Source organism: Oncorhynchus masou, chromosome 26, assembly GCF_036934945.1.
Source record: "Oncorhynchus masou masou isolate Uvic2021 chromosome 26, UVic_Omas_1.1, whole genome shotgun sequence".
NCBI classification, from domain to species: Eukaryota; Metazoa; Chordata; class Actinopteri; order Salmoniformes; family Salmonidae; genus Oncorhynchus; species Oncorhynchus masou.
This window is the reverse complement of record NC_088237.1, coordinates 22,999,562-23,026,287: the sequence shown is the minus strand read 5'-3', so window position 1 is coordinate 23,026,287 and position 26,726 is coordinate 22,999,562. Positions and strand designations below refer to the sequence as shown.

The 26,726-nt window shown below is 47.0% G+C and overlaps 1 protein-coding gene across 5 annotated transcripts in view; it reads right to left on the bottom strand.

Annotated features, from left to right (window-relative positions):
* Positions 1 to 26,514, bottom strand: part of LOC135515065 (protein kinase C and casein kinase substrate in neurons protein 2-like) — a 47,191-nt gene extending 20,677 nt beyond the window's left edge. For 4 of the 5 annotated variants that reach the window (XM_064938879.1, XM_064938882.1, XM_064938881.1 and 1 more), the window contains exons 1-4: positions 26,402 to 26,487; positions 9,031 to 9,121; positions 8,730 to 8,886; positions 8,329 to 8,564 (exon numbers count right to left, since the gene is read on the bottom strand). In XM_064938879.1, coding sequence (XP_064794951.1) covers positions 8,329 to 8,564; positions 8,730 to 8,886; positions 9,031 to 9,087 — 450 coding nt within the window. In that variant the 5' untranslated portion in view covers positions 9,088 to 9,121; positions 26,402 to 26,487. The other variant, XM_064938880.1, reaches the window with a different exon arrangement.
* Positions 26,515 to 26,726: the final 212 nt, after the last annotated feature.

Genomic DNA, 26,726 nt, shown 5'->3' with positions numbered 1-26,726 from the left:
ATGCGGCGTATTGTCATTGTCTGCGCATTGTCTGCGCGCGCTGCGGCGCATTGTCTGCGCTGCGGCGCATTGTCTGCGCGCGCGCGCATTGTCTGCGCGGCGCTGCGCGCATTGTCTGCGCGCGCGGCGCATTGTCTGCGCGCGCGCTGCGCATTGTCTGGCGCTGCGGCGCATTGTCTGCGCGCGGCGCATTGTCTGCGCTGCGGCGCATTGTCTGCGCGTGGCGTATTGTCTGCGCGGCGCATTGTCTGCGCGTGCGTATTGTCTGCGCTGCGTGCGCATTGTCTGCGCGTGCGCATTGTCTGCGCATTGTCTGCGCGCGGCGCATTGTCTGCGCATTGTCTGCGTGCGCGCATTGTCTGCGCGTGCGCATTGTCTGCGCGTGCGCATTGTCTGCGCTGCGCGTGCGCATTGTCTGCGCGTGCGCGTGCGCATTGTCTGCGCGTGCGCGTGCGCATTGTCTGCGCGTGCGCGTGCGCATTGTCTGCGCGTGCGCATTGTCTGCGCGTGCGCGTGCGCATTGTCTGCGCTGCGCGTGCGCATTGTCTGCGCGTTGCGCGTGCGCATTGTCTGCGCGCGCGCATTGTCTGGCGCTGCGGCGCATTGTTCTGCGCTGCGGCGCATTGTCTGCGCGCTGCGTCGCATGTCTGCGCGCGGCGCGCTGCGCGCATTGTCTGCGCTGCGGCGCATTGTCTGCGCTGCGGCGCTGCGGCGCATTGTCTGCGCTGCGGCGCTGGTGCGCATTGTCTGCGCGCGGCGCATTGTCTGCGCTGCGGCGCATTGTCTGCGCGCGCGCATTGTCTGCGCTGCGCGTGCGCATTGTCTGCGCTGCGGCGCTGCGTGCGCGCATTGTCTGCGCTGCGGCGCTGTATTGTCTGCGCGTGCGGCGCATTGTCTGCGCGCTGCGCGCATTGTCTGCGCGGCGTCTTGTCTGCGCTGCGCGCATTGTCTGCGCGCTGCGCGCATTGTCTGCGCTGCGCGCGCGCATTGTCTGCGCGCGCGGCGTATTGTCTGCGCGCTGGCGCATTGTCTGGCGTGCGCTGCGCGTTGTCTGCGCGTGGCGCGTATTGTCTGCGCGCATGTCGTATTGTCTGCGCGCTGCGTATTGTCTGCGCGGGCGTATTGTCTGCGCTGGGCGTATTGTCTGCGCTGGCGTATTGTCTGCGCGTATTGTCTGCGCTGGCGCATTGTCTGGCGCTGGCGTATTGTCTGGCGCTGGCGTATTGTCTGCGCTGGCGCGGTCGGCTGCGCTGGCGTGTATTGTCTGCGCTGCGTATTGTCTGCGCGCATTGTCTGCGCGCTGCGCGTGCGCATTGTCTGCGCGCGCAGGCGTATTGTCTGCGCCGCTGCGCATTGTCTGCGCTGCGTGTTGTCGCGCGCATTGTCTGCGCTGCGGCATTGTCTGCGCTGTGCGCATTGTCTGCGCGCGCGCGCATTGTCTGCGCTGCGGCGCATTGTCTGCGCGTGCGTTGTCGGCGCATTGTCTGCGCGCTGCGCGCGCATTGTCGCGCGCGTGCGCATTGTCGCGTCTGCAGCGCATTGTCTGCGCGCTGCGCGCATTGTCTGCGCGTGCGGCAGCGCATTGTCTGGCGCTGCGGCGTGTCTGCGCATTGTCCGCGCGTTGTCTGCGCGTGCGTGCGTATTGTCTGTCGCGCGTGCGTGCGCAGGCGCATTGTCTGCGCATTGTCTGCGCGTGCGTGCGCATTGTCGCATTGTCTGCGCATTGTCTGGCGCTGTCGCGCATTGTCTGCGCTGTCGGCGTGCGTGCTGCGCATTGTCTGCGCGCGCGCGTGTTGTCTGCGCGCATTGTTCATTGTCTGCGCGTGCGTATTGTCTGCGCGTATTGTCTGCGCTGCGGCGCAGCGCATTGTCTGCATTGTCTGCGCGCATTGTCTGCGCATTGTCTGCGCGCGCGTGTCGCATTGTCTGCGCGTCTGCGTGCGCATTGTCTGCGCTGCGGCGCGCGATAGTCTGCGCTGCTGCGCGCTGCGGCGCATTGTCTGCGCTTGCTGCGCGCATTGTCTGCGCATTGTCTGCGCGTGCGTGCGCATTGTCTGCGTATTGTCTGCGCTGCGCGCGCGTGTGCGCATTGTCTGCGCGTGTTGTCTCGCGTCCGCGGCGCATTGTCTGCGTCTGCATTGTCTGCGCTTGTCTGCGCATTGTCTGCGCTGCGTGCGCGCATGTCTGCGCGTTGTCTGCGCTGCGGCGCATTGTCTGCGCTTGTCTGCGCTGCGCTTGTCTGCGCATTGTCTGCGCATTGTCTGCCCGCGTGCGCATTGTCTGCGTCTTGTCTGCGCATTGTCTGCGCATTGTCTGCGTATTGTCTGCTGCGGCGCGTGCGCATTGTCTGCGTATTGTCTGCGCTGCGCATTGTCTGCGCATTGTCTGCGTCTGCGCGCAGCGCATTGTCTGCGTATTGTCTGCGCGCGCGTGTCTGCGCATTGTCTGCGCGTGCAGTGTATGCGCGCATTGTCTGCGTATTGTCTGGGAACCTGCGTTACGTATTGTCTGACCCTAGTTACATTGTTATAGGGAACCTAGTTACAGTATTATATAGACCCTAGTTGTATTATAGGAACCCTAGTTACAGTATTATATAGACCCTAGTTACAGTATTATATAGACCCTAGTTACAGTATTATAGGAACCCTAGTTACAGTATTATATAGACCCTAGTTACAGTATTATAGGAACCCTAGTTACAGTATTATAGGGAACCTAGTTACAGTATTATAGCGCCCTAGTTACAGTATTATAGGGACCTAGTTACAGTATTATAGGGACCCTAGTTACAGTATTATAGGGAACCAGTTACAGTATTATAGGCATTAGTTACAGTATTATAGGGAACCTAGTTACAGTATTATAGGGAGCCTAGTTACAGTATTATATAGACTGGAACTAGTTGCAGTGTATAGCATAGTTACAGTATTATCTGAACGTTACGTGTATATAGGGATTAGTTACAGTATTATATAGACCTAGTTACGTGCGTTATAGAGCCTATTGTCTGCGTATTATCTGCCTAGTTACAGTATTATAGGCCTATTACAGTATTATAGCGAACCTAGTTACAGTATTGTCTAGTTACAGTATTATAGGGAACCTAGTTACAGTATTGTCTGGGAACCTAGTTACAGTATTATAGAGACCCTAGTTACAGTATTATAGGGAACCTAGTTACAGTAGTATAGAGACCCTAGTTACAGTATTATAGGGAGCCTAGTTACAGTATTATATAGACCCTAGTTACAGTATTATAGGGAGCCTAGTTACAGTATTATAGGGAACCTAGTTACAGTACTATAGAGACCCTGGTTACAGTATTATAGGGAGCCTAGTTACAGTATTATATAGACCCTAGTTACAGTATTATAGGGAACCTAGTTACAGTATTATAGGGAGCCTAGTTACAGTATTATAGGGAACCTAGTTACAGTAGTATAGAGACCCTACAGTTACAGTATTATAGGGAACCTAGTTACAGTATTATAGGGAACCTAGTTACAGTATTATAGGGAACCTAGTTACAGTAGTATAGAGACCCTAGTTACAGTATTATAGGGAACCTAGCTACAGTAGTATGGAGACCCTAGTTACAGTATTATAGGGAGCCTAGTTACAGTATTATATAGACCCTAGTTACAGTATTATAGGGAGCCTAGTTACAGTAGTATAGAGACCCTACAGTTACAGTATTATAGGGAACCTAGTTACAGTATTATAGGGAACCTAGTTACAGTATTATAGGGAACCTAGTTACAGTATTATAGGGAACCTAGTTACAGTATTATAGAGACCCTAGTTACAGTATTATAGGGAGCCTAGTTACAGTATTATAGGGAGCCTAGTTACAGTAGTATAGAGACCCTACAGTTACAGTATTATAGGGAACCTAGTTACAGTATTATAGGGAACCTAGTTACAGTATTATAGGAACCCTAGTTACAGTATTATAGGGAACCTAGTTACAGTATTATAGGGAACCTAGTTACAGTATTATAGGGAACCTAGTTACAGTATTATAGGGAGCCTAGTTACAGTATTATAGGGAGCCTAGTTACAGTATTATAGGGAGCCTAGTTACAGTATTATAGGGAGTCTATTATAGGGAACAACAGTTTGATTTGTCTAATCTTAGCAATTTCTTCTTAGCTAGCTACATAGCCGTCTTTGTATCAAAGATAATTGCGTAATTATCGTATTTCGTCGTCCTAACGTAGTCTACACTGCTATCTGCCCAGCAGCTAGCTAACGTCTACCGTCTACTAGCACTGTAGAAACTATTACACTCAACTCTACGACTCGATTAGTGTAGTGTTAGCTAGCTACATAGTTGTCTTTGCTGTCTTCGTATCCAAGATAATTGTGTAGTTTAGAGTGTGTAGACTTAGAGTGATTATCTTAATTTACCGAGGTTAGCTAGCCAGCTATTTGTCGTCCTTAACGTAGGAGATACTGCTAGCTAGCTAGCCAACAGCTAGCCAACGTCTACCGAATAGAACTTCAACTACCCGGTCAACATTCCGCTTCGCTCCACAGGTAGTATCACATTTTCATTTCACTTCATTACAGTACAACGATTTGATTTGTTTGATCGTAGCTAGCTAGCTACATAGCCGTCTTTGTATCTAAGACAATTGTGTAGTCTAGAGCGATTTTCTAGGTTAGCTAGCCAGCTATTGTCGTTCTTTTAACGTAACGAATAGCAGCACTGTAGCACTGTAGAAACTATTACACTCGACGGAACGACTTGATTAGTGTAGTGTCAACAACGCAGCCACTGCCAGCTAGCCTACAAAGTCAACAATGCAGCCACTGCCAGCTAGCCTACTCCAGCAGTACTGTATCATTTCAATCATTTTAGTCAATATGATTCTTGCTACGTAAGCTTAACTTTCTGAACATTCGAGACGTGTAGTCCACTTGTCATTCCAATCTCCTTTGCATTAGCGTAGCCTCTTCTGTAGCCTGTCAACTATGTGTCTATCTATCCCTGTTCTCTCCTCTCTGCACAGACCATACAAACGCTCCACACCGCGTGGCCGCGGCCACCCTAATCTGGTGGTCCCAGCGCGCACGACCCACGTGGAGTTCCAGGTCTCCGGTAGCCTCTGGAACTGCCGATCTGCGGCCAACAAGGCAGAGTTCATCTCAGCCTATGCCTCCCTCCAGTCCCTCGACTTCTTGGCACTGACGGAAACATGGATCACCACAGATAACACTGCTACTCCTACTGCTCTCTCTTCGTCCGCCCACGTGTTCTCGCACACCCCGAGAGCTTCTGGTCAGCGGGGTGGTGGCACCGGGATCCTCATCTCTCCCAAGTGGTCATTCTCTCTTTCTCCCCTTACCCATCTGTCTATCGCCTCCTTTGAATTCCATGCTGTCACAGTTACCAGCCCTTTCAAGCTTAACATCCTTATCATTTATCGCCCTCCAGGTTCCCTCGGAGAGTTCATCAATGAGCTTGATGCCTTGATAAGCTCCTTTCCTGAGGACGGCTCACCTCTCACAGTCCTGGGCGACTTTAACCTCCCCACGTCTACCTTTGACTCATTCCTCTCTGCCTCCTTCTTTCCACTCCTCTCCTCTTTTGACCTCACCCTCTCACCTTCCCCCTACTCACAAGGCAGGCAATACGCTCGACCTCATCTTTACTAGATGCTGTTCTTCCACTAACCTCATTGCAACTCCCCTCCAAGTCTCCGACCACTACCTTGTATCCTTTTCCCTCTCGCTCTCATCCAACACTTCCCACACTGCCCCTACTCGGATGGTATCGCGCCGTCCCAACCTTCGCTCTCTCTCCCCGCTACTCTCTCCTCTTCCATCCTATCATCTCTTCCCTCTGCTCAAACCTTCTCCAACCTATCTCCTGATTCTGCCTCCTCAACCCTCCTCTCTTCCCTTTCTGCATCCTTTGACTCTCTATGTCCCCTATCCTCCAGGCCGGCTCGGTCCTCCCCTCCCGCTCCGTGGCTCGACGACTCATTGCGAGCTCACAGAACAGGGCTCCGGGCAGCCGAGCGGAAATGGAGGAAAACTCGCCTCCCTGCGGACCTGGCATCCTTTCACTCCCTCCTCTCTACATTTTCCTCCTCTGTCTCTGCTGCTAAAGCCACTTTCTACCACTCTAAATTCCAAGCATCTGCCTCTAACCCTAGGAAGCTCTTTGCCACCTTCTCCTCCCTCTTGAAACCTCCTCCCCCTCCCCCCCCACCTCCCTCTCTGCAGATGACTTCGTCAACCATTTTGAAAAGAAGGTCGACGACATCCGATCCTCGTTTGCTAAGTCAAACGACACCGCTGGTTCTGCTCACACTGCCCTACCCTGTGCTCTGACCTCTTTCTCCCCTCTCTCTCCAGATGAAATCTCGCTTCTTGTGACGGCCGGCCGCCCAACAACCTGCCCGCTTGACCCTATCCCCTCCTCTCTTCTCCAGACCATTTCCGGAGACCTTCTCCCTTACCTCACCCCGCTCATCAACTCATCCCTGACCGCTGGCTACGTCCCTTCCGTCTTCAAGAGAGCGAGAGTTGCACCCCTTCTGAAAAAACCTACACTCGATCCCTCCGATGTCAACAACTACAGACCAGTATCCCTTCTTTCTTTTCTCTCCAAAACTCTTGAACGTGCCGTCCTTGGCCAGCTCTCCCGCTATCTCTCTCAGAATGACCTTCTTGATCCAAATCAGTCAGGTTTCAAGACTAGTCATTCAACTGAGACTGCTCTTCTCTGTATCGCAGAGGCGCTCCGCACTGCTAAAGCTAACTCTCTCTCCTCTGCTCTCATCCTTCTAGACCTATCGGCTGCCTTCGATACTGTGAACCATCAGATCCTCCTCTCCACCCTCTCCGAGTTGGGCATCTCCGGCGCGGCCCACGCTTGGATTGCGTCCTACCTGACAGGTCGCTCCTACCAGGTGGCGTGGCGAGAATCTGTCTCCTCGCCACGCGCTCTCACCACTGGTGTCCCCCAGGGCTCTGTTCTAGGCCCTCTCCTATTCTCGCTATACACCAAGTCACTTGGCTCTGTCATAACCTCACATGGTCTCTCCTATCATTGCTATGCAGACGACACACAATTAATCTTCTCCTTTCCCCCTTCTGATGACCAGGTGGCGAATCGCATCTCTGCATGTCTGGCAGACATATCAGTGTGGATGACGGATCACCACCTCAAGCTGAACCTCGGCAAGACGGAGCTGCTCTTCCTCCCGGGGAAGGACTGCCCGTTCCATGATCTCGCCATCACGGTTGACAACTCCATTGTGTCTTCCTCCCAGAGCGCTAAGAACCTTGGCGTGATCCTGGACAACACCCTGTCGTTCTCAACTAACATCAAGGCGGTGGCCCGTTCCTGTAGGTTCATGCTCTACAACATCCGCAGAGTACGACCCTGCCTCACACAGGAAGCGGCGCAGGTCCTAATCCAGGCACTTGTCATCTCCCGTCTGGATTACTGCAACTCGCTGTTGGCTGGGCTCCCTGCCTGTGCCATTAAACCCCTACAACTCATCCAGAACGCCGCAGCCCGTCTGGTGTTCAACCTTCCCAAGTTCTCTCACGTCACCCCGCTCCTCCGCTCTCTCCACTGGCTTCCAGTTGAAGCTCGCATCCGCTACAAGACCATGGTGCTTGCCTACGGAGCTGTGAGGGGAACGGCACCACAGTACCTCCAGGCTCTGATCAGGCCCTACGCCCAAACAAGGGCACTGCGTTCATCCACCTCTGGCCTGCTCGCCTCCCTACCACTGAGGATGTACAGTTCCCGCTCAGCCCAGTCAAAACTGTTCGCTGCTCTGGCCCCCCAATGGTGGAACAAACTCCCTCACGACGCCAGGACAGCGGAGTCAATCACCACCTTCCGGAGACACCTGAAACCCCACCTCTTTAAGGAATACCTAGGATAGGATAAAGTAATCCTTCTCACCCCCCCCCCCAAATGATTTAGATGCACTATTGTAAAGTTGCTGTTCCACTGGATGTCATAAGGTGAATTCACCAATTTGTAAGTCGCTCTGGATAAGAGCGTCTGCCAAATGACTTAAATGTCTGCGCGTGCGTATTGTCTGCGCGTGCGTATTGTCTGCGCGTGCGCATTGTCGCGTGCGTATTGTCTGCGCGTGCGTATTGTCTGCGCGTGCGCATTGTCTGCGCGTGCGCATTGTCTGCGCGTGCGCATTGTCTGCGCGTGCGCATTGTCTGCGCGTGCGTATTGTCTGCGCGTGCGTATTGTCTGCGCGTGCGTATTGTCTGCGCGTGCGTATTGTCTGCGCGTGCGTATTGTCTGCGCGTGCGTGCGTGTCTGTAGGACTCCCCAACCTCTTTCAGTTTCTTGGCCCAGGGTTTCTGGGCCTTGCGGAAGCCGTCGTCAGCCTCCTTGGTCTGCTTGAAGCCTCCGATCATCTGTTTGTGGTAGTAGTCCCTCTGCCACACCTTGAGCTTCTCACAGTCCTCCCCCATCAGCGCCGCCTTCACCTCCATGTGGAGCTCGCTCACCTTCTCCGCCTCCGTGCACAGGGCACCCCACGCCCGCTCCAGGGTCCCATACTGAGGGCCTGGGGGTGCACATGATGAGATAATAACACACATGCTTAAGGTGATGGACAGTGCGGAACTGAAAGTCCAGAGGGGTGACGGGAACAGAGGGGTGAAGGAGTGGACCACAAACACACCTGTCTTCAGTGTTTGGACCACTGAAGTGTGTGTGTGTTTGCGCCTACCTTTCTCTATAAGCTGTCTCCAGCGTTTGGACCACTCTGTGAGCTGCTGTGCGTAGGACTTCTCGATGCGCGCCCGCTCATGGAGACAGTTCATCAGGTCGTTACACAAGCGACTGCCATCGTCCACCCGCCTCACTGCCCGCTTGTAGTTCCCCACCTGGGAGAGAGAGAGGAAGGGAGAGAGAGAGGAAGAGGGAGATACTTGGAGTTATGGGGGCAGGTGAGAGGGTGTGTGCGTATCAAACAATGACGTATGTTTGTTAATTGTATGTGTTATACTGTATGTTGTCTACTGTCTGACCTCCCAGAAGCTGTCACTGGAGATGTCGACCATGGAGTCATCATAGGAGCCGGACATGGCTGCTGCCCTCGGTACCCACAGTCCTCAGGGGCTGAAACACAGCCAACAACACCATAACACACAGCAGACTGGCTGTTCTACAGACTGGCTGCAGGAGACAGGACAGTACTCAGTCTTCAAAAAAGTGCTATTTTATTGCATAATAAAAATTTTAAAAAAGGTTTTACTTTCTACTCTAGCTGGGTCTTTCCTTAGGTCCTGTCTGTCTGTCCATTCTTTCCAAGGGCACTGGGATGTGCTGACAGCATCTGGTGTTCTACCACGTGTAAAGAGCCCTGTGTGGGACAGACTTAATACTCTGACCCCCTGGCTTCAGCATGGCCTAGTGGGGCTACTAGCCTACATACCATATGAACGAACACACACAAGAGACACACAACTAGGCAACTCCTTTCTCTCCATGAGTAGGAAAATGAAGCGTATGACAGTGAGAGACAAAAACCGAAGACAGAAAGAGATTTCACAGGCTGACTTTAAATCAGTCCGTCAAACACACACACTTTAGTTTCACTACAATCATATGACACGAAGTGACAGCTGGGAGCAGAGCATCATTCTGTTGTTGTGTGTTCTCAGACAACTAGTAAAAGCCCGTTATCATAAAAGGCTCCAAACAACACCCAGGCAACGTAATTATCACGCCGTCACTGTGACACTCCTGAGAAATGCTGAGCTGGGGCCACGGCCAAAGATGTGATCCGAGAGAGAAAGAAATAACAGAGACAGATAGGAGTGTGTGCAATCTGTATCTGGTGTGAATCTAAACAGCAGGTGAGTGTGTTCACCCATTTCAAAAACCTTACAGCCTGAAAAACAACAACACACAGCTCTGTGCAGAGTGGCACAGAGGGCCTAGTGTGTGTGTGTGAGACTTATCTGTCGTTTTAGCATACACTGTGGGGAGCTTCCATTTGCTGAGTGACAAGGGAGCGGAACTCCACTGACAGAAAGACCTCTGTTCCTCTCCTCCTTCATCCTCCTCCCCCAGTTTGCTTTCTCTCTCTCCATCCTCCTCTCCTCCCCTCTGTCTGCTTTCTCCCTAAATCGCTGCTCTATCTTCAGCTTCCATGTAGGCCCCTGATCCTCTCAACCATCTCTTCATGATTGTGTGTAAGATAGTGTGTGTTTCCTGGTGGTCAGTGGCCCATGTCCTCCAAACCACAGCTAGGGCAGGGGGACAGAGAGAGGGTTGTTGTGGCTGGAGGGAGGAGGGGGACCACAGACAAGAGTGGCTTTCACAACACTTGACCAACACATGCACTCTGTTGTGCTTTTCTAGCGCGCGCACACACACACACACACAGACACACACGAGTGCTGCTCATATTCAAGTGCTGTCAGGGTAATGATTGCGTGAGGTGAAGAGTTTCATCGACAGAGAGGTTGATGATCAACCGTTTTTATTGTAGATTTGACCAACATGACTTTGCAATGGAAAGGAAGGAGATGATCTGACCTATCTAACATGTCCCACACTGTAACAAATGCTGAACTGCAAATCAGATGTGGAATCTGTATTTAGTGGAGCAGCGGTCGAAGGCACTACATCTCAGTGCAAGAGGCGTCACCGTAGTCCCTGGTTCGAATCCAGGTTGCATCACATCCGGACGTGATTGGGAGTGCCATAGGGCCGTGCACGAATGGCCCAGCGTCATCCGGGTTCGGCCGTCATTGTAAATAGGAATTTGTTCTTAATTGACTTGCCTAGTTAAATAAAGGTTTAAAAAAAGGACCAATGAAAAGAAATCCCCTGGGCCAGACAACATTAGTGGTCTCCTACTAAAGGGTTACCATAGTCCCTGGGCCAGACAACATTAGTGGTCTCCTACTAAAGGGTTACCATAAACCCCTGGGCCAGACAACATTAGTAGTCTCCTGCTAAAGGGTTACCATAAGTCCCTGGGCCAGACAGCATTAGTGGTCTCCTACGAAAGGGTTACCATAAACCCCTGGGCCAGACAACATTAGTGGTCTCCTACTAAAGGGTTACCATAAGCCCCTGGGCCAGACAACATTAGTGGTCTCCTACTAAAGGGTTACCATAAGTCCCTGGGCCAGACAACATTAGTGTTCTCCTACTAAAGGGTTACCATAGCCCCTGGGCCAGACAACATTAGTGGTCTCCTACTAAAGGGTTACCATAGTCCCTGGGCCAGACAACATTAGTGGTCTCCTACTAAAGGGTTACCATAAACCCCTGGGCCAGACAACATTAGTGGTCTCCTACTAAAGGGTTACCATAAGCCCCTGGGCCAGACAACATTAGTGGTCTCCTACTAAAGGGTTACCATAAGTCCCTGGGCCAGACAACATTAGTGTTCTCCTACTAAAGGGTTACCATAGCCCCTGGGCCAGACAACATTAGTGGTCTCCTACTAAAGGGTTACCATAGTCCCTGGGCCAGACAACATTAGTGGTCTCCTACTAAAGGGTTACCATAGTCCCTGGGCCAGACAACATTAGTGGTCTCCTACTAAAGGGTTACCATAAGTCCCTGGGCCAGACAACATTAGTGGTCTCCTACTAAAGGGTTACCATAAGTCCCTGGGCCAGACAACATTAGTGGTCTCCTACTAAAGGGTTACCATAAGCCCCTGGGCCAGACAACATTAGTAGTCTCCTGCTAAAGGGTTACCATAAGCCCCTGGGCCAGACAGCATTAGTGGTCTCCTACGAAAGGGTTACCATAAACCCCTGGGCCAGACAACATTAGTGGTCTCCTACTAAAGGGTTACCATAAGTCCCTGGGCCAGACAACATTAGTGGTCTCCTACTAAAGGGTTACCATATCAACTGTCAAGTGTTTTCTGTGAGCTTTTCCTCGCTCTCTGGCAGAAGACTCCATCTCAGCAATATGGAAATCGTCCACCATATGCCCAGTAACTAAAAAGAGCAACCTCTCCTGCAACAATGACTACAGCCCTGTAGCTTCAACATCTAGTGATGAAGAAGGATGATGAAAGGCTGATTCTACAAAAGGAGGTATGCTGTTATACGACCCTCTCCAGTTTGCTTACAAGCGGCACAGGGGTGTTGATGATGCAGTTCTGTCCCTACTGCACCGTGCCCACAACCACCTGGAGAAGCCCAAGACATACATCAGGATGGTACCATCCTGATTTATCTAGTGCCTTTGATACAGTCCAGCCTCACTTAATGGTTCAAAAGTTCCAGAACATGAATGTCATTCCACATTTGATTTTCTGGGTCGTCTCCTTCCTGACAAATAGAGAACGGCTGGTCAGATTCAATGGTCACTGCAGCTCTTCCAGAACCACCTGTACAGGATCACCGCAAGGCTGTGTCATCTGGCCTGTTTTATTCACCCTGTACACAGAGGGCTGTAGGAGCTCAGACCCAGAGATGATGTTCATTAAGTACTCAGATGACACAGTAATTATGGGACCCAGCAGGCAACTCATATAGAGCTCTCCCATTCAAATCCATCAAACTCCTTAAATCTAAAGTTTTGATGTGCCCGCAGACACACACACACACACTGCACAGAATGCTGCTTATCCTTTATACTGTACCCTACATATTTGTGTTATGTATTTTGTATGTGCCATTCATTACCACATATGAAACACACTCCCAGAAAATAAAAGTTGTTTGAATTGAACACACACAAACACACCAGAAAAAGGGCCACCAGGGGAATCATAGATCTTCCTGTGCTCTCTCTCCCTCCTGCCCTCGCTCAGCTGCTTCTGTCCATCACTCACCAAACCGCTGCCATGACAACCATGGAACACAGCAGTGCATGGAATGGACCACAACATTCTACAGCCAAGCTAATCCCGTTTGTAACTTTATAAAAAATAAACAGAGCACCGTTTGTGGACCTGGTGGATCCATTCACACAATGTCTGATCAGTGCCTGTTCAGTGGCTTCTATAAAGCATATTATTGTATCGATTCGACACCTTTCATGGAGCATACAAATGGACCAAACCCTTTCATTGAGTAAACAGCCTACATTTCTATACTGCTACTATACAGCTAACTAAACTAACAGAAACTAAGAGCTGGCTAGTGGCTACAACAGACTTCCTAACGGAAGAGAACTCTGTATAGGGTGCCAGGTAGCCTAGTGGTTAAGAGTGCTGGGCCAGTAACTGAAAGGTCGCTGGTCCAAATCCCAGAGTGGTCCTTGAGCAAGGCACTTCACCCTAATTGCTTCTGTAAGTCGCTCTGGATAAGAGTGTCTGCTAAATGACGTAACGTAAAGGTATAGAGAAGATTGCAAGACGAACCCACAGCCAACTAGTACAAACTAAATAGAATGGACCCCTAAGGAAACTAGTTGGTGACCGCAGTGAACTTTGAACACAGTTCAGAACCACTAAACATCTCTAGACTGAGGAGGTTTAGACACAGAGGCCTAATTCAGTCTTTCCCCCATTCTCTCCAAAGGCTGCACTTGGTGGCTATATGTTTAACCAAACCCTAAAAGGAGTGTGTTCACAGCTAAAGTAATTCCACTGCATAAAAATAGTAAAGCACCCTTTGCTGGCTCTAACTACCACCCAATCAGTTAACAGCCTGTTCTTAGTAAACTGATGGAGATAATTGTGTTTGAACAAGTTAACTACTGATTCAGCATGCATATAGAGAAGGGCACTGAACTTGTACTGCACTGACTCAGATGACTGATGTTATTGATCATAATTTGTAAAAAGTAACTTGTTATGGCTTTACATCACCTGCGTTCACATGGTTGGAAAGTTACTTATTTAATTGAACTTGGAAGCTTCTCTAACGTCAGTGTGGTGTCCCGCAGGGCAGTTGCCTTGGGCCATTGCAAATTATTTGTAAAAAAATAAAGAGTAACTTGCCTTACAAGAAGCTAGAATTACTATGTATGCTGATGATTCCACACTCTACATGTCAACACCCAAAGCCAGTGAGCTCACAGACTCTTATTACAAGGAGTTTGTCTGTATCAGAATGGGTAATTAACAAACTGGTCTTAAGTACATCTAAACATATTGTATTTCGTTCATAACATTCTCCAAGACCTAAACCTCAACTGGAGTGGTGTATAAAGGGTGTGACAATTGAGCAAGTTGAGGAAGCTGAACTATAGGAGTAATATTGGATGTGTTCATGGCATCCACATCACTAAGTTCTTAACATGGTCCACACACACCCCACAGTCTTGAAGAGGTCACAACAGCACCTCTTCCACCTCAGGAGGCTGAAAAGATTTGACATGGGCCCTCGGATGTTCTACAGCTGCACCATAGAGAGCATCTTGACTGGCTGCATCACCCTCGACCGCAAAGCGCTAGAGTGGTGTGGACTAGAGGTCGCCCGATTAATCGGAATGGCCAATTAATTTGGGCCGATTTCAAGTTTCATAACAATCGGAAATCGGTATTTTTGGGCGCCGATTTGCAGATTTTTTTGAATACCTTTATTTAACAAGGCAAGTCAGTTAAGAACACATTCTTATTTTCAATGACTGCCTAGGAACGGTGGGTTAATAACTGTCTTGTTCAGGGGAAGAACGACAGATTTTCACCTTGTCCGCTCGGGGGATCCAATCTTGCAAACTTACAGTTTACTAGTCCAACGCAATAACGACCTGCCTCTCTCTTGTTGCACTCCACAAGGAGACATCCTGTTACGCGAATGCAGTAAGCCAAGGTAAGTTGCTAGCTAGCATTAAACTTATCTTATAAAAAACAATCAATCATAACCACTAGTTATCGTCAACCATGTGTAGTTATTACTAGATATCATCTAGCGTGTCCTGCTTTGCATATAATCTGACTGAGCATACAAACATACAAGTATCCAAGTATCTGACTGAGCAGTGGTAGGCAGAAGCAGGCGCGTAAACATTCATTCAAACAGCACTTTCGTGCGCTTTGCCAGCAGCTCTTCGTTGTGCGTCAAGCATTGCGCTGTTTGGGACTTCAAGCCTATCAACTCCCGAGATGAGGCTGGTGTAACCGAAGTGAAATGGCTAGCTAGTTAGCGCGCGCTAATAGCGTTTCAAACGTCACTCGCTCTGATCCTTCTAGTAGTTGTTCCCCTTGCTCTTCATGGTTAACGCTGCTTCGATGGTGGCTGTTGTCGTTGTGTTGCTGGTTCGAGCGAGGAGAGGGACGGAATCTATACTGTTACACTTGCAATACTAAAGTGCCTATAAGAACATCCAATATTCAAAGGTTAATGAAATACAAATGGTATAGAGGGAAATAGTCCTATAATAACTACAACCTAAAACTTCTTACCTGGGAATATTGAAGACTCATGAAAGCTGGTGGTTCCTTTTAACATGTTCTCATGTTCTGAGCAAAGAACTGAAACGTTAGCTTTCTTACATAGCACATATTGCACTTTTACTTTCTTCTCCAACACTTTGTTTTTGCATTATTTAAACCAAATTGAACATGTTTCATTATTTGAGGCTACATGTATTGATGTATTATATTAAGTTAAAATAAGTGTTCATTCAGTATTGTTGTAATTGTCATTATTTACAACAAAAAAATACAAAAAAAATTGTCCGATTAAGTTAACTACTGATATCGGCTTTTTTGGTCCTCCAATAATCAGTATCGGCGATGAAAAATCATAATCGGTCGACCTCCAGGGTGGACAGCCCAGTAAATCACTGAGGCGGAGCTCTCTGCCATCCTGGACCTCTATATTAGGCAGTGTCAGAGGAAGGCACGAAAAATGGACAAAGATATCAGCCACCCAAGCCAGACTGTTCACTCTCCTACCGTCCAGCAAACAGTACCAGAGAATCGGTTCTCGGACAGACAAACAAGCTCCGAGACAGCTTCTACCCACCAAACCATAAGGACGGCTAAATAATCAATGGTTACCCTGACTATCTGCACTGACTCTATACACACACTCACAAGACACACACACACACAGCCCTTTCCACTCACAGCCATTCATCCCTAATTATGGGTTTAAAATTGGCAGATGTTTTCATTAAGCACCTACATTGGAACCCAGTGACTGTTACAGTAACATGATGTCAGAGCTCAGGTTCACAGCGTTGGATGGGTGTTTGACTGATAGCCGCTACAAACTTGAGCACTCCCTGCGACAAGAATATGACCCCGTCCCTCCTGCTAATTGGGCTACATTTGCACATTTGTTATTGTCTGAGTGAAGGGAAATGCTGCAAAACGAGGAGTCGACGTGTTCTGAAAGATGAGACGTTGAGGATTATAATAAAAAACAGTCCAAATGTGCACAAACTCATGGAATTTACAGTGTCAACGTTTATGATCGCTATGTTTGATCCACAGTTACGGGATGACATGCGTTATACCCTGGGTTGTCCTGAACACAACGAGCCTGTGTTTGTTCCACAGTTACAGGGTGACATGCGTTATACCCTGGGTTGTCCTGAACACAACGAGCCTGTGTTTGTTCCACAGTTACAGGGTGACATGCGTTATACCCTGGGTTGTCCTGAACACAACGAGCCTGTGTTTGTTCCACAGTTACAGGGTGACATGCGTTATACCCTGGGTTGTCCTGAACACAACGAGCCTGCCACAGTTACAGGGTGACATGCGTTATACCCTGGGTTGTCCTGAACACAACGAGCCTGTGTTTGTTCCACAGTTACAGGGTGACATGCGTTATACCCTGGGTTGTCCTGAACACAACGAGCCTGTGTTTGTTCCACAGTTACAGGGTGACATGCGTTATACCCTGGGTTGTCCTGAACACAACAAGCCCGTTTGTCGTATTGTGGAAGAAAATTAGGTGTGGAGCACACACATGAATGCACTCATGACTCCAAAATTACAATCTGTTTGTCTTTAGTGCCTTTTGAAAGCCTAACACTGGAAGATCATATTTTATAAAACTTAATGAACCATGTTGGCAACAGAATAAGCTTTCAAATGATGCCAACCTGACCCAGATTGCAATTTTTAATGGACCTTTTTGGATTGTGTAAAACATTGATTGTGTGACGGTGGGGACGCATGGCTGTGTTCCAAACAAACAACTGCAAGAGATCTTGCTTCAGTTCCTCAATCTCAAAGCTGGGAGAGCTCAAAAAAAAGCACCTTATAGTTGAAGGCTCTTTCAGTTAAAGTGCATTGAAATTACATAGGAACTGTGCATAGCTTGGAGAGATGCGTGGAAACTTAGCGAGACCAGTTAAACCTCTAACTCAACCCTTAATAGTTTATTATCTTGCACCTACTCCAAAATGTCAATGAATATTCTTATGTTACTGAATGTATCCAGATCATTTTCAGATTTTGTTAACAAATACTGTGAGAAGTAGCATAGAATTTAAATGTGCTTTGGAGAGATGTATTATTTTGACATTTCTTTTTGCCTGAGCAACCTCCTGGTGGCAGAGCATTCCGTGATGATATTGCGCTATAACTGATCGAAGCATTTAATCCGTTTTCTTTGGTTTGAGTCCCATGAAGAAACCCATAGACATATCCCCCGACTCTAACCCATAGACATATCCCACTATCTGAAGTGTATGCAAATAGATCATACAAGTGGTTAGGACTTTTCTAAACAAATATTTATTTTTAAAAAACACTAGGAGAGAAGTCATCAATCGCTCTTCAACCAGAAAAAAACAAATATCAACAACATATGCATGTTTAAAGCCAGCTGCAACCTTGCTTGGTCTGTTCTTTGCTGCAACCTGACCATATCACCGGACAGTAATCAAGACAGACAAGACCAGAGCTTGAACAAAAATATAAAACGCAAAGTGTTGATCCCATGTTTCACGAGTTGAAATAAAAGACCCTAGAAATGTTGCATATGCACAAAAAGCTTATTTCTCAAAAATGTTGGTACCGTGACAATATCCAGAGGCCCATTGTCGTGCCATTCATCTGCCGCCATCACCTCATGTTTCAGCATGATAATGCATGGGCCCATGTCACAAGGATCTGTACACAATCCTGGAAGCTGAAAATGTCCCTGTTCTTCCATGGCCTGCATACTCAAACATACCCACCCATTGAGCATGGTTGAGATGTTGGGTCGTCATACCAGATGCTAAATCTTTGAAAATTGTTGCGCTTATGGGGAACATCGCTGCACAGGTATTTTCAGGTCTCTTCAGAGATGTTTGATCGGGTTCAAGTCCAGGCTTTGGCTGGGCCACTCATAGACATTCAGAGACTTGTCCCAAAGCCACTCCTGCGGTGTCTTGGCTATGTGCTTAGGGTCATTGTCTTGTTGGAAGGTGAACCTATGGCCTAGTCTGGAACAGGTTTTCAAGGATCTCTCTGTACTTTGCTCCATTCATCTTTCCCTCGATGCTGACTAGCCTCCCAGTCCCTGCCCCTGAAAAACTTTCTCACAGCATGATGCCGCCACCACCATGCCTCACCGTTGGGACGGTATTGGCCAGGTGATGAGCAGTGTCTGGTTGCTCCAGATGTGACACTTGACATTCAGGCCAAAGAGTTCCATCTTGGTTTCTTCAGACCAGAGAATCTTGTTTGTCATGGTCTGAGAGTCCTTCAGGACTAAAGGCCTGATTGGTTGCGTGCTGCAGAGATGGTTGTCCTTCTGGAAGGTTCTCCCATCTCCACAGAGGAACTCCGAAGCTCTGTCTGAGTGACCATCGGGTTCTTGGTCACCTCCCTGACCAAGGCCCTTCTCCCCCGATTGCTCAGTTTGTCCAGGCAACCAGATCTAAGTAGAGTCTTGGTGGTTCCAAACTTCTTCAATTTATGGAGGCCACTATGTTCTTGGGGACCTTCAATGCTGCAGACATTTTTTAGTACCCGGCGCCAGATCTGTGCCGACACAATCCTGTCTCAGAGCTCTACGGACAATTCCTTCCACCTCATGGCTTGGTTTTTGCTCTGACAATGCACTGTCAACTGTGGGACCTTATATAGACAGGTGTGTGCATATCAATAGAACTTACCAATCAATAGAATTTATCCCATGTGGACTTCAATCAAGTTGTAGAAACATCAAGTATGATCAAAGGAAACAGGATGCACCTGAGCTCAATTCCGAGTCTCATAGCAAAATGCTGGAATACTTATGTAAATAAGGCATGTTTTTTTTTACTTTGAATAAATTAGCACACAAAAAAATCTAAACTGTTTTCACTAAACTGTCATTTTGGAGTATTGTGCGTAAAAAGAATTTAATCAAAAATGTTTTTAAAGTCTATCGTAAAACAAAATGTGGAAAAGGGGAAGGGGTCTGAATACTTTCCAAATGCACTGTAGTATGAAGCTGTAGTATATTCTCCTTCTGCCTTGACAATATTACTTATGTTGTTCTTGTCTATAACTGTTCTTTCTGTACTCTGTCATGCATATTTTATGTGGACCCCAGAAATAGTAGCTGCTGCATGTGCAACAGTTAATGGGGATCCTAATAATGTACAAGTTCACACTCCCTGTTACTTTTACAGACCGAAGGATTGAAAAACAATTAATTGGTTCAAGTGTGGGCTAGAGGACATCTTCGCTTTCAAACTTTATTAAGAGCTCTCATTTTATTGTGAGGAACTGCAGTGTTATCAAACATTTTTTTATGTTTTGTCCTCTGTTATGAATGACCCCTTACACTCATGGAAATTGGCCTACATGGAAGCAATTCATTCCTTTGAATCCTTCAGGGGAGAGAGGAGGAGCAAAAATGGAATTAGGCCCCTAGTGTTGTTCCTGGCAGACTGCGGAGTCTGAAGTCCACTCAGCTTCTCTAGGCAACTTGTCATACACACACCGGCCACAAAACAGAGGGAGCGAAAACGAGAAAGAGGAACAGAAAGAAGAAGCCATCTAGTACACCTTTCAAATCAAGACGTTTTCCCGCCAACTTTTTTTTATATATGAAAGGAATTACCGGCAAGCCTCTCTACTTTTATTTCTGCCAACCGACCAAGTCATGATTAAGGTAAAGGTCTGCCTACGGCTTAGTATGAAATGTAGCCGTAATGCTGAGGCAGCACTGGCACGCACTACGCTCCTAAGCTCTTGATGGTTGCTAGGCAGCGGCCGTTACTGCTATCCTCCTGCCAGTTCTAAACTTTGAGGCATGTCACTCCACCCATCTCGTCCCATAGCCCACTGCATGCACTGTTTTCTTAACCACAACCGGATGGATCCATAAAGAACTACTGTGGGAATAAATATCACTGAATGACAAAAACATTGGAATAAAATAGGCTAGTGCAATTAAAGGAATCAAATTGTTGCTTACTGATACTCCCAAAGTCATCCAATTGTTACAATACATTTGAAGCAATAGCCTACCCGTATGTTCAACTATTTCAGTACTGTTTTACCCTGCTTTGAGACAAGCATGAGGACCTGTGTTGATAACATCCATCAGTCTGATTTTCTTTTCACTGAATCTCTGTTTGGATATTGGTTAGGCTACAATTAGGCTGGTGAAATGCTAAATTGAGGTGAGTGCTACTCATGATCATCTTGTCAAGTTGCCTCATTTACTATCGCTGATCAGAACATTTTGCCAGGATGTTATGTAGCTTAACAAGCAGATTGTTTTGCTCTTCCTTTTCAGTTGCTTAGTAACCTAGGCCAACTCCAGACCTAAAGCCTGTGACTTGTCTTAATCAATGTGATTTTGTATCATTGAATCTCCCCCTGTATGCTATATATGGTTTATTCTCCGCCTGGGAAAATAATTGGAGGTGGTGTAGCTCATCTATTTGTTTACTCATCTACCACTGATCAGAAACAGTTACCACGCAATAATGTATCCTAAATCCAGTGTAGGCTTTGTAATGGTGTATATTCAAGGGATTTATTCAAATAGACGTCCACCCATATCGGCCCATGTCTACTGCCACTCCTAAACTTGCCGGCATGTGCACAGAAGATAGAAATGGTTTATCCCGGCAATAATGTATTATCCTCTAAAAAAACATTTGTGTGTATGTGTATGTGTATATATATATATATTTTTTTTATAGGCAACATACTGTAAAGTCTGTCTGTAAAGGGTATAGGATTTTGTGTGTCTCTCTCTGTGTGTGTATCCTCCTAAGAATAGAATTAGGAGTGGTGGTCTTCAAAACACCTGCAAAACGAGGCCACAGATAAGATGTCGCGCCAAACGAACAACTGCTCAAGTTTCAATTATTGATGAAGGAAATAGGGAACTAGGCTTACATGTGATCAAACAGTCATTTCACGTTCAGATATTACTACAATTATAGTCCAGGTGTACCAAGCATGGTGCAATTCTGCAAATGCCAGCAGCAGAGACATCAAGTTCCAACATTGTCCAATAGCCTCTGATAAACTGAACAAATCTAGGTCTGCGTACAGCATAGGAATACACTGCATACTGTCTACAGTGGGCAATGCTTTGGGCTACGTGGTGTATAGGCAGCAATGCATTGGGCTACGTGGGGTATAGGCAGCAATGCATTGGGCTACGTGGGGTATAGGCAGCAATGCATTGGGCTACGTGGGGTATAGGCAGCAATGCTTTGGGCTACGTGGTGTATAGGCAGCAATGCATTGGGCTACGTGGGGTATAGGCAGCAATGCATTGGGCTACGTGGGGTATAGGCAGCAATGCATTAGTCTACGTGGGGTATAGGCAGCAATGCATTAGTCTACGTGGGGTATAGGCAGCAATGCATTAGTCTACGTGGGGTATAGGCAGCAATGCATTAGTCTACGTGGGGTATAGGCAGCAATGCATTAGTCTATGTGGGGCATAGGCATAGTATGCTGTGTGTGTGTCTCCTGGCATGTTGAGAAAACACAGACACCCACTAGCTCCAGAACTAGACCCGCTGGGGTTATATGAACCAACATCAAGGGATACAGGGCCCCCTCGGATTGGACAGCTGTCAGCTGCACATAGAAATACAGGTTCGCAAAGTCAGTGAGACAGAGAGACAGAGATGGGTCACCCAGGGAGTAATTGAATGCACATGACCAGTGAACAGCAGCACTGAGGAGCCTGCGACCGGCAGGGCCTGAGTCATGACACACTACAGCCCTGCTGCACCCAGAACAGACATGAGACTCCACTGACCTTTACCACAGAGGCAGTGAGATAGAGAGGCAGTGAGATAGAGAGGCAGTGAGATAGAGAGGCAGTGAGATAGAGAGGCAGTGAGATAGAGAGGCAGTGAGATAGAGAGGCAGTGAGATAGAGAGGCAGTGAGATAGAGAGAGAATGTGGGAAATAGAGTGAAACTGAATGAGAATAAAAATAGAAAGAACGTGGAAAAAAATAACAAAAAAATAACAAGAGAATAAGATGAGCGAAAGCGAGCGAGAGAGTCCGTAACATGGTGATGTGGGAGATGACTGGTAGGCTAAGTCTAAATAGAGAGGATCCGCAGTGTTGGCTAAATGACGTGGGTGGACGGCTAAACATAGCCTACCGTCTATGAGTGGGCATCAATTCTTTTCTATTCTATTTCTGAAGTTGACTACTCTCTACAGATAGCAGTGTGTGGTAGACGGACAGTGCTGGAATGCTCTTAGGCAACTCTGGGCTCAGGGCATTGTACTACTGGTTACAGGTCTGAACTCAGCCACACAATCCTGGCAAACAGACCCTGTCCATTCCACTATTCATAGCTTCAGGTCTGTACTCTTTAGCAGCCCCAGAGAGACAGACAGTGCTCTAATAGAAATCTATAAAAGAGACAGGAGACAGGGACAGTGGGGTACACATGTTAGGATGGTGATCTGTTCATAACACCACTGCAGGGCAATAAAGCGAAGCTCACAAGCATGTCATCCCCAAGCATATCTGCTGACAGGCACAAACATGTATGTCCTCGAGCAAGGTGTGTGTGTGTGTGAGAGAGTTCTCAAACACAGCCCCAGATAGATCTCACAATCATGCCCTTATAAATAAGCACCTCTCACACAAAGACAGTGGTGTATATTTAGAGACGGGAGTGTGTGTTCACCACTCTGTTCTCTGCTCCTGTCCCTGAAACTGAGTTCACACACATCAGGCAGCAACAACACATCGCAGGGCATTGCTTATGATAAGATTTTGACATCATCACAAATCTCCCTGCCCATTCTGCCATTAAACTCTGATTTCTGATCAGCCACCCTAGTTTTGCACTAACCTAATACATTATAAGATGAATAACGAACACTGATCAAGGGCCAGGACGATACCAGTATGGAGATACTCGTTACTATTGTGGCAAGGAAACAAAACACAAAGCAGAGTTGACTTCTTTAGGGAAACATCCCTAATGTTGGAAACAAACATCATTATGTTGTCATCCAGAGTCCCATTTATTTATTTTCCAAGTTATAGAACACAATATGTTACACCAAGTTAACAGACCAAAGAGTTCGGTCTGCTTTGTGGTTTCCATGGAAACAATACAGATATACAGATATCGTCACAGCCCTACACTGATCCAGAGTAGTCTACCTCAACACACAATGGCAACAAGTTACCTTGGAGGGGTGTCGTGTCTGATTAGTCTCCCTGTTACAAAAGGAGACACTTCCTTGTTGTCTGCCAGTGACTCACTGACTATGTGAGCAGGGGAGGCCCCAATCACAGATGTTAAACAGTTTGGCCTGACCAGGAAAATAACACTTCCTCTCTTTTGGGTGTAAAGTTAAAAGAGAAGGAAGAAGAACGCAGGCGCCAGAGTGAGGTCCAGGTCCGAGTGCTGCTGATCTAGGATCAGGTTCCCCCTGTCCATTTATGATGTATTATTAAGAATTAAACTGATCCTTAAATCAGCGCTCCCCAACCAACTTAGAGGCCTTGTGGTAAGTGTCCACCCTGAGATTGGAAGGTTGGAAGTTGGATTGAGTTCTACCAAAAAGACTAAAATTTGACCCAATGCATCTATGCTTGGCTCCTCAGCATTAAGGAGATAGATTGCAGGTAAGGCCCTGCGATAGACTAGCATCCTGTCCAGGGGTGTACCTCTACATCAAGCTGCTTCACGCTACAGAAACAGGAGATATCTGCCAAGGCTCGTGCAAGGCTACCTACAAAAATCAGCACTCCTACTCTGAGAGCCTTGTTACATATAGCCTCAGGGCTATAGTAGTAGGAGATATCACAAATGTGGAATGGAGCCAAGACCAGCCATATATTGTACAAGTAGGCCTACATGTATACACTAAACATCAAATGAACCCTGATTAGAAGCCCCTGACTGAGTCCCAATTCTCCACCCTTCTCCCAAAGTGAGCACTTGAACACAATTCATGGATTAAACAGTGGAACCTCCCTCCAGCCAATGCTTTGACCCTTCCAATGCTTTTAAATCCATGACGGGAAGTGTGCTAGTAAGTGCACACTTTTGGAAAAGTGTGGAGAATTGGGATGCAACACTGAATGTCCTGTTGCTGCCTCTGATGATCGGTTCTTGAGGAGTATTCAGATGTAGGGGTTTAGTGGATCATTGTGACAATTCTGGATTATCTTATGCTTTCTTCCAGGGGGTGATAACATGGCTGCCATGGAATTATCTGTCATTTTGCTGAAATGGAAATGGCCAAACTTGTAATCTCTATGGTTCTACTCTCTGGCCTTAGTATAGACATAGGCCTGCATAGGGTGAATGTTAGCACTGTTTCTTCAGAGTCTTATCATGGCAATGGAATGTAAAGACTAGGGTACAATTTTGCTACTAGGTCATCAACCTATTAGCAAATGCCCTTCTACTGTAGTCCTGAGGTAGTTTTTTTCATAAGAAAAATATATCCGTTTCCATTTCCTTCTTTTGTTTCCTAAAATAATAATGTGTTGAGATGTATTTTGCAATGATTGCTGCCATCCCTACCATCGTATGTTAGTTCACAGTAGGACACCATATTTATAATCCCTATGGGGGTGTTTTAAAAGATTGTGTGCAAGTCGAAGTTTACCCAATAGACTTTAGAGGAGTGAAGTGTTTACATAGCAACCATAGTTTGTAAACTTGGATTGTTTTTTCGCTGTGTCAGTCAGTCAACCTTGTCCTCCTTGGTGATGAAGCTGTGCATTGCTGCTGTTGATCTCACAATGGCAGAATGGGGCCTATAGTGGGCCCTCTCTGTATGGCAAACACCGTCCCCAGTGGGTTAGAGTCAAGAACTCAATGTTGAGAGATTCTCTCTACTTGGATAACAAAGTCACTGACACCACCAGCAGTCAACCCTACCCAAAAACCTTGGACCAAGGGTCAGGCTTAAACAATGGTATTTGTTCCACTCTTACAGGTATTTTCCATGTTAAAGTGCCAACCGAGGGAGACACATAATGGGGGGAAATACTGGATTAAGTGACATCACAGATGCGAGCAGTCTTCTAGTCACTTTCCTGTGGAAGCCCATGTGCTGTGCTGGCATGATGTTAAGGGCCCGGTCACCATAGAAATAAAATGGGTACAATGCCACTCCAACTTCCAGGTGAGGAATGATAAAAATGATGATGGATGGTACTTTAAATCCTATAGTTTGACAACCCTGTTTTTTAAGTTTTCAAATGAGATCAAAATGGGTCCAGTCAACTTTGAGAATCTCCATCTCCTGAATGTTTTGGCATTCTGGTCCAAAAAGTCACTTCCATTCCACTTCTCTCAAGGGAAGGTTTTGGGTCATTGTGAACCAATGATTTATATTAGGTGCGAACTAAGGTTTTGTTAAAGTAAAAAAAAAGTGATTGAATTCATAAGTCAGTTTTAAAGTGAAAACTTGCTTTTTAAACTTTTACCCTGTGACAGAAGATCGCTAGACACAGAATATTTGTGGTGATTAGTTGACTCTGAATTTAGACTACATGAGATGACAGCGGGGTTATCGTTACTTCTGAAACCTGCCCCGCCCTTCTTTCAGTCACCGATGCAAGGGCTGTAGTCAGACAGACAGATCTTGAGCCAACTAAAAATATACCCTAACAAAATACTCCCGATCCAATTTTAGTTCCCTAGTTAGGGAGCTAGCTAGTAAGTAAGCAATTGGCTATTATGCCAGTAATAGTTCACTAGGACTAGGTAGCGGGCTATCTTAAACATTGTTAGTTAACTAAATCATTAGCTGACGTTAACGTTAGTTAGCTACCAAACTAACTAGGTAGCCATCTACCAGGACCCATAACAAGTAACGTTAACTAGCTACCGACTGTACTGCTATGTCAACCATAGTTCGTTAGCTAGCTAACGTTAACTTAGCTGTTTCATACCCCACCTTCCAGCTGGTTGGATAGTAGTGGCTAACGTTAGCTAAATAGCTTGCTTCTGGTAATGTTACATAGAAAAACTTTCGTACAGTTGCTGTAAAGTTAAAAAACTAAAGTTACAAATGAACAAAATAGGTATTAGATATAGCTAGACATGCTATCACTTTACCTCGAAGAGTTCCGCTCCTCTTGAGAGACGCGAATCAATGAATAAATTAGCTGTATTTAGCTGGCTAACCTTTTACCAGTTTTTTTTCTTACCAGCAACAGGAGCCGCAGCATCAACGCACCATCCATCTCTTCCGGTATGCAAAATAGAAAACCTTCAAAATAGTAGTTCTCATTTCAAGAAATGTCAAGAACTACAAACACAATGAATATATGGCCACTGATATTGTTTAGCAAAACGCCAGCCCTGCCACTTGTTTTGGTATACAGCTGAGGGATGGGGAAATGTGACCCCTCTCAAATTCAGAGAGTGCTCTGACACAGTC